General features: G+C 35.6%; 1 protein-coding gene across 3 annotated transcripts in view; it reads left to right on the top strand.

Moving 5' to 3' along the window:
* Nucleotides 1–8,849, top strand: part of CFAP47 (cilia and flagella associated protein 47) — a 363,351-nt gene that overhangs the window by 104,021 nt on the left and 250,481 nt on the right. For all 3 annotated transcript variants that reach the window (XM_085319423.1, XM_085319426.1, XM_085319424.1), the window contains exons 34-35: nucleotides 2,564–2,661; nucleotides 2,952–3,068. In XM_085319423.1, coding sequence (XP_085175549.1) covers nucleotides 2,564–2,661; nucleotides 2,952–3,068 — 215 coding nt within the window. The remainder of the gene's footprint in view (nucleotides 1–2,563; nucleotides 2,662–2,951; nucleotides 3,069–8,849) is intronic.

The following is an 8,849-nucleotide window of genomic DNA, read 5'->3' on the forward strand; positions in this document are numbered from 1 at the left end:
GATTTTAATTTGATATATTTACTTTACATTAATGTAATTTCATCTGAGAATACTTACTATTTAATTATTTGACTCTTGGTTAGTCAATTCTTATTTGACTAACTTATTTCTTAAATTTAATTTGAAACATAATATTTACAGTACCTACAAAACAATTGCATATGTTTGCAACTTATCTGAATAGTGTGAATGGGAAGATGCATAAGCAAACTTATATCTGTAGCTGAGAATAGCTATTTGCTTATTTGATTTAATCATACTTCATGGGGCACATTAAAAATCTGCTCCAGTTGAAGTTACTGAACTGATACTGATAATTTATGATCTGACATCATCTCTAGGTAATTCTTCCCTGTCACCTCTGGCACTTTTACAACTAGACTTAAGCAAAGTAGGCCAGTGGATAAAAGCAACTTTAGATGAATAAATTAATGTAAAATAAGTTCTAGTAAAATAAAACTATTCTGAAGATTCATAGTATCTTCACATACATGGAGTGGCTACCAGTGTCCCAGTCAAAGACCAGGATTTCTTTTCTGGTTTGAATGCTTTTGGATCTGTGGCTTGGCTTTTGGACAACAGCTTGAATCATTATATGAGTCTGGCTTACATCTAGATTCTGTTATTACAATTGGATGCATTTGGGAGTAAATATATTTACCCTAAGAAATTTCATGATGTTTAAAATATAGCAGTGTGCTTGCTTTCTGTGGTGATGATAATTGTTGTTCATAAAGTATTAATCAAATATACCCCATGAGTCTCTCAACTTCAAAACTATTAGTAATGCTGAACTGAGCTAGTATCTATACTGTAGCATCATGTTATACGTGAGAGCAAAAGATTCAGCATTCTTGATCATTAACTTAGATCATTGTATTCCAAATGTTTAGAGTCTAACTTCTCTCTTCTCTTTAACTTTCATTTAGTGTGTGGTCCTTCTCTCTGTGAAAGTACAGTTCTTTAGAACACAAGGTATTTGTGACCCTGCTTTCATGGGTTTGTTCTTCTTGTAGAATAAGGCTCTTAATAAGGTCCAACTTGCAGGAAAGGTCTGAAGTGCRTATCCTGATGGAAGATTTTATGCTTGTGCTGTATTAAATTATTTCAATGGTACTGGTATATCAAAGTTCTTCTTTTGCTGATGAAGACCATGGAATGTCTTCAACATCATTATATTACTATCTTAACAGTTTGGTGTTTCAAACTTTTTATTTTTTAATGTTAGCATTTTTGAAACGAAAGCACTCTTAAAAAGAATTCTTTGTACTATAGCATCAAGATGTTGTTTATAATGTGTGAGATTTTGGATCATCTCTGATTCCGTAGCATGTCAATGTATATTTTTCAGCTGAGAATACTTCAAACTTTGTAAACACTGCACTACCTGGAAGTGTAGTGAAATGAAAGCTATATAATTTACCCTATATGAGAAAGCATGAGCCCAGTCTATCTGAAAATCTTGCCAATGGCTGAACTCCAAAGTGCTCCCAGAGTTAGGAAGCTTGGACTTGAGATGGTAAAGAAGGCAAACAAAACAAAACAATAAGTATTTTTGTGACCAAAATTAGATGAAACTTCAGATAATCCAACAGAGAAGTTATGACTCAGTACAGCAATAATTCTGTCCAGACGACTCTGCTGGAAAAAGGATAAGTTTCTATGTGTTGGTGCTTCACAGACTGCATATTATCTGGAGAACAAAGTACCAGTAATTCAGTATGGACAATGATTAAAAACATTTAATTATTAGTATTGATCAATAACATATTTTAAGAGAGTATCTCACGTTGAGAGTTTTCAAATGACTTTATTCTTCCTATGGTTTATTATGGCTCAAAACCAAAGGTCTGCTGTCTAAATGCTATGGTAAATATTTAAGATATAGAATACATCAAATAAATATTGATAAATTATATTACCATTTTAATCATCACTTTCATTTTAAATAAAGATAAAATAAATAGTCTAGATTCATGAGGATTAGGCCATTAAACCCCAGTGGTAGAAGTACTGATCTGTGCTGTAGAAACTGAGCTCTTTGTTGTCATTTGTATTGCATTTGATGAATGAGTGTCAAGTGATTTAATATGACCTTAAAGAAAATGAATAAGCTTTTCCTTCTTATACACTTAAATGTAGTAACTTCAAAGGATCCATGCATATTTTCATGAGTTTCAGTAGCTGTACAAACCTTACACATATTTGAATAAAAATAATTTACATGTTCATGTGTCTAAATCAGCTGGTATTGGTGACATTAAATTTAGCTTACCTACTTTCCTTCCTGTTGTGATGAATACGCTTACATGTATCAGAGTGCAGAAGTAGTAGCTACAGTATTCTAGGTGAGAGCTTTTTTGTGTTTTCAGCAATGACTGTGGAGGAGAATTATATCTTTAAAATTCTAACTATGGATGGATTTTTTTTTTCTGTTTGTTCTTCTTCTTAGTTGTTTCAGAAAGGAATCTTACTCATCCAAAATAAAGTAGGACATTTCAGGAGAAAAAGATTCAAAATCATTCTGCTCTCTCTCTCTCTCTCTTTTTTTTTTTAACATCAGGTGAAGTACCACCAATGAGATGGATAATAAATTTTGACCGAGATCTTCTAGATGGTCTAGTATTGGCAGCACAGCTGGCATCTTATTGTCCGTATTTGGTAAGGCCTTTTCTAAAAATTCTATGTTTTCTACATAGGGCAATATTAATAAAAGTGGTTTTATTCAGGTGTTATTTTCCTTTGGAACTGTTGGCTTATATGGACTTAAAAAAAAAATAAGAAGTCTATAGTGATTATTTCAGTGATTAATTTTTCTTTTCTTTGTGTATATTCTTAGTAGTGAATTTTTGTTCAAAATTTATCTTACAGATTGCTGAAAAAGGGCAAATACAAATGTAGTAATTTTACTCAGAGTAGTATAAAGAATTTAATTTCTGTGTCTTCCCTAGATTACTACTCACTTTGTAAGGATGTATACTACTCCAAGAACTCCTGAACAATGTCTGCACAACTGTTTAATACTTGTGGATGCTATGCATGCTGTCAGTCTGGCTATAGACATAAAGGTAAATGACTTTATACCATCAGTACTTATATACTTTGAATATCTTTTTTACTTTTATGGTAATAATATTAAGATTAATTAATAAAGATTAATTCCATTCAGATTCTAGGATCATAAACCACATAAATGGAATTTGTTACTAACATTTTAAGGCAATTTAGAAAAATTATATTTAGGAGCATGTATCGTGTACCTAAGCATAAAAAAAGACTGTTAAAAAAATTATAGAAATGCCTAGTGGGACTTGGGTGGAACTCAGTCATGTAGCTCATTAGGGTTCTGCCCCAAATTTGATGCACACAGAAATTGGTAGCTTCAGACTGCTGGAGATGGTAATGCTGTAAGTTGTCAGCCTCTGGAGTTCTTTGTTGGGAGGAATATGATGTCAGTGTTGATGATTTCCTTCTCCTCACTCTGAATCCTGTTGGGGTTGTTTCTTTATGTTTGCTAAAAGGCACTTGCGCCTTTCTCTTTCTTCCTTGGTCTGCACCTCCAGGTTACATCTGATTTTTTTCTGCATGTGGTGCTCTTTATGTATGTTACATACTATTTCTTTGTTCTCTTTGTTACCCCGAAGGCCAGTTTTGTCCAGCTCCAGGTCTGCATTTCTTTAACTGAATATTGGTGAGTTGTTCATAGCTGCTGCATCTCCAGTGCCAAACCCGTGCCCTTGCTCTTACCATCCCATACCAGTACTCCTCTGTGCTGCATCCATTGTCTCCCCTTCTCAAGACTTGTTTCAGACAGTAAATTGTGTTTTTGCATATAACAGTACAACTCTCTCTATATTTCAAAAGCAAGATTTTCTTGGCTTTTCTCAAATTGTAATTATTAGTCATTTGTATAGCATACCATCTGTACTTAATTCTGATTCCAGAATTTCTATTGCCACCCTGACTGCTGAACAGAATTTAAAGCATTCTGTGACCAATTCAAACTAGTAATGGCCTCAAAACAGCATCCTAGAAAATTAAATCTGGAGACATACACTGGGAGCAAACAAATATTGTCTTTCTGATACATTTTGCTAGTATTACTCCAAGGCAAATAGGATTTTAGTAAGTTGAAAGTGTTACCAAACAAGGAAGAACCTATGAATCACTCTAGATGATCTCCAGAGGTCCCTTCCAACCTTACAATTTTATGATTCTATGATTCATTATTCTATGTCCATCACATTATTCATTGAGCTGTCTCTTAAATAAGATCAGGTGATATTCCATATCACTTAGAGGGCCAACTCACAGGATACATTTGGAAATTCAGTTGAATGAGTACTTGAGTAGTTGATAATTTGATGTTTCTTTTAGTATTTTCTCCTTATGCAACTTGTTTGTCAGATTTTAAATTTTGGCAAATAATGCAAGTTATATAATTTTACATTATATTTTATATAATTTGCATGTATAAATGGTATTGTGTCTTTAAGGTTAGTGAAAATAAGTTTTCCAAATACAGGCTTCATAATTACACTAATTGAGAAAAATGACTTGAAGAGAATACCCAGAAAGTATCTTGGAAATTGGTGTGTACAAACCCAAAGAAAGTGGGCAATAGAAGAAAAGTGTTCTAGTCTGGTCACTCTACTCATGTAATGCCTTATCTTGTTTTCCAGTACTGTTCTAGGTCTCATCTTCCTCTTAAGATCTTCCAGAGCAGTGCAGCTGTGTTGCTTCCACAGTATATGTGGGAGCAGTTGAAAATTACTTAGATGACCTCACTTAGAATATTTCTAAAGAGAGGCTTGGTGTGTGTAAATGGGGACACATGGCTTTTTAATAAGGATTTTCGTATGTGTATAACTTACATATCTAAACATAAACTTCTAAGCATTTTTTAGACACCAAAATAACTACTTGATACTTTTTCCAGACTTGCTAGCTGTCCCCTTCTCACATTAGCTTCCAATTTATTGAAAACTTGATTGCTTTGCTAAAGCAAATTAAACATTAAACATTAAACTACATTAAACTTGGAAGCTGCTTTTGTTCACAAATTGTATGTGAACATGTATTTTCCCTTCAAGTTATATGTATAAGCCTTACAAATCTGGAAGTGCCTAGGAAAGATTGAATATACGGCTTACTCTTTCTGAAACTGAGTGTTATGCTTTTTGTTATCTGCTGTTGGTCTAATACTGTTGCCTTAGTTTTCAGTAGTCATTTGGCATTGTTAATTTAAATTGGTTACCTAGCTAAGATCTCATGGCCACTTGTTATAAGCTTTTCTGTTTCTCAGTTACTTGCATCCTGCTAAAAGCTCTTATTTGGCTTAGTAGGTCTGTTTTCATCATTATTTTGTAGATTTATTAGTGGAGGAAGCCTTCTGCATGATTTTTGAGTCTGTTGTATAGTTGAACTAAAAATTAGATGATCAGAAAGGAGAAGAATATTATTTGCCACAAGAAGTGGTTCAGCAATCTGCTCCTTCCTGGTATCTTATCATAAAATTTTTTGCCACTCTTTTCTGTCTGTCAAAACTTGGCTCATAGTTGCTGTGATTATTTTGGATTTAAAACAACCTGAGCCATATTTTCTTTTCCTGTTCCAGCTATATAGAGCACTATTTGTTTATAACATGGTCTATATTGAGTATCAATCCACCACATTTTGCTGTGCTAATAAAGGAGAACAGTCAGCATTTTCAAATATCATGGAACAACTTAGTGGCAGTTAGTGCCATCTGATTTTTGTGTTCAGTTATAAACACGTTTTCGTAAAATACATGAGGCACGTAAGCAGTTACAAACTGCTCCCTAAGCAGTAAGAGTAGCTATACTAAAGACCTGACTTTATTAATATACAGATGACTGGAAATGTATAGAGTACCGAAATAAAGAACAGAGCTGATGGTGTTATAAGAGTGAATTAACTCTCTTTCCTCGACAAAACCAATCTACTAGCCCTTGAATTTCTTACCTAGTTTTGATTTATTTTTTACTTGCAATATTTTGAATAGTAATTTATCCAGTTCATCAACTCCAGCATTTTCTTTTAATTACACATCATTTGAGCACAAATAAATAGCAAACAAGCAAGCACGCAACTCTGAGAAATGGTGAGATTTTTCTTTTTGTGTTTTGAGGAACTTTGTTATGGATACAATTTAAGACAGAAATCTCTTAGACATTATTGATTGCTTTTGTAAAGTTTGCTAGTTTCTAGAATTTACTGAAGCATATAATCCTCATTTATTGTCTGTCTGAAATTTTATGCTGAAGATTGTTGTGAAGTACTTTTAAAATTAATTTATTGGGTAGTAGATTAATGTCACAAATGAAGGTTTAGAAATTCAGGAGAGAATAAAACAAAAATATTTTCTAAGGGAATAAATTCTGGTCTGAGTGAAAATTAGTAATAGTAGGTGGAAAAAGAAAGGAAAGTTAGGTTTAAACGGGCAAATTTTTCATGCATCTTTCCTGTCTTAAATGACAGTGAAGAAAATATAAATAGTAGAGGTCTGAAAAGACAGTGTATTGGAATAACTTCTCCAAAAAATACTTTTTTACATTCAATAGCCATTATTGAGGTGAACGTATGAAAAATGTCAGAATGTTTTTCAACTGCAGGTTGAAAGGCTTAGTCAGGCAGGAAACTTTTTTACTTTGCATAGTAAATACATCCTAAAATTTCAACCTTTTAAAAAAAAGATGTTGGAAATAAACTAAATCAGAAGATGAGGCACACGATTACATCTGTACATGATAAGCCTATGAAATGAATCTTAAAAATTACGAAGACAAGCGTTATCTAGGAAACTACGGAGAGTGATAAGGAAGGTTTAAATCAGTGCCCAGTGACTATTCAGTCTCTCAGAATGCTAGGGAAGGAGCTGTGCCAGAGCTATTGGGAGCAGGATGTGATGCTTAGAGGAGGTAAAGGGCAAGAAAGGATGGAGGCAGCCATCAGTTACTCTTCATGCCTTCGTGTCCCATAGAAGCAATGGATTTGCCCCTAGATAAGCACCAGTTCTGGCTTTTCTGTGGAACCTCTTACCTATTTCTAACTTGATAAAAATGGAAGGAGAATTAAGAAAATTTGGATTTTACTTGATGAGACATAATATGAATTTAGTATGTATATAGATTAAAATGTGGTAAAGCTTTGTCTTTTCTAATATGTCTTGACAGTTTTATCCTTAATTTCTGTTAAACTCACTTTGTTGCAAACAAAACAAAAATTCATGCTCTATATTCTAAAAAGTACACAGAACGTATTCCTACAAGAGTACATGTAATTTAATGAAGGCTGAACTTTATTCAGTAGCAAGTCGGGGAAGCTTTTAGCCACTAAGTCATCTTCCCCTACATAATGCTTCTTTTAGGAAAGGGCTACACCCCTTCTCTATTTTGAACCACATGAAGTTCGGCCTGACCGTGAGGGGGAATTTGTTTACTGTGAGAGTGACAGAGCACTGGAACAGGTTGCCCAGAGAGGTTGTGGAGTCTCCTTCTCTGGAGATCTTCAAGGCCCGCCTGAATGCAACCCTGTCTAACATGCTCTAGGTGATCCTGCTTGAGCAGGGAGGTTGGACTAGATGATCTCTGGAGGTCCCTTCCAACCTTACTGATTCTGTGATTTTTAGTCTAGGAGCCAAGACTCAACATCTTTCCCAGTACTCAAGTTCTCTCTCTTTTATGTCACCGCCATGCCATATAGTGTTTTAGGCTATGGAGAGAGATTCTTCTTCCTAAAGTGGACATTAGGAGCTCGTCTGTTCAGGGATTTGGTGGCTTCTTGCAAACGAGGAGATGGAGCCTTATTTTTGTAGAATGGCTCTCTTAGAATTCATAGAATCATAGAATCAGTAAGGTTGGAAGGGACCTCTGGAGATCATCTAGTCCAACCTCCCTGCTCAGCAGGGTCACCTACAGCATGTTAGACAGGGTTGCATCCAGGCGGGCCTTGAAGATCTCCAGAGAAGGAGACTCCACAACCTCTCTGGGCAACCTGTTCCAGTGCTCTGTCACTCTCACAGTAAAGAAATTCCCCCTCACGGTCAGGCAGAACTTCCTGTGCTTCGATTTCTGCCCATTGCCTCTTGTCCTGTCACATGGGACAATGGAAAAGAGTTTGTCCCCGTCCCCTTGACATCTTCTCTTCAGGTACTTACAGACACTGATCAGATCCCCCCTCAGTCTTCTCTTCYGCAGGCTGAAGAGGCCCAGCTCTCGCAGCCGTTCCTCCTAGGGCAGATGCTCCAGCCTTCTGATCATCCTCGTAGCCCTAAGCTGGACTCTCTCCAGGAGCTCCATGTCTCTCTTGTCCTGGGGAGCCCAGAACTGGACACAGTAATTATTGAATGATGTATGCCAGAGGGACATCTCGAGATCATCTGGTCAAAACCTGTGCTCAAAATTTTAGACTGAACAAACCTTGTTCTCTCAGCCTTTCCTCATATATCATGTGATCCAGCCCCTTAATGATATGGGTGACTCTCCACCAGACTTGCTCAAGTATGTCAATGTCTTTCTTGTACTGGGGAGCCCAAAACTGGATACAGTACTCCTGATTCAACACAAGTGTGGAATGTAGGCGAAGAATCACTTCCCTCAACCTGTAGGCTACAGTCTTGCTAATACATAGCCCAGAATGTGGCTGGCCTTCAGCACATTCTTACCCAAATTGCCTGCTAAGACCCCCAGCTCTTTTTCTGCACGATGTTTTCTCAGCCTGTACTGTTTCATGTTTTCTTTTCTTTTCTTTTCTTTTCTTTTCTTTTCTTTTCTTTTCTTTTCTTTTCTTTTCTTTTCTTTTCTTTTCTTTTCTTTTCTTTTCTTTTC

The sequence above is a fragment of the Rhea americana genome, unplaced genomic scaffold (genome assembly GCF_003343005.1).
Source record: "Rhea americana isolate MKP2758 unplaced genomic scaffold, rheAme1 scaffold_59, whole genome shotgun sequence".
Classification (NCBI taxonomy): Eukaryota; Metazoa; Chordata; class Aves; order Rheiformes; family Rheidae; genus Rhea; species Rhea americana.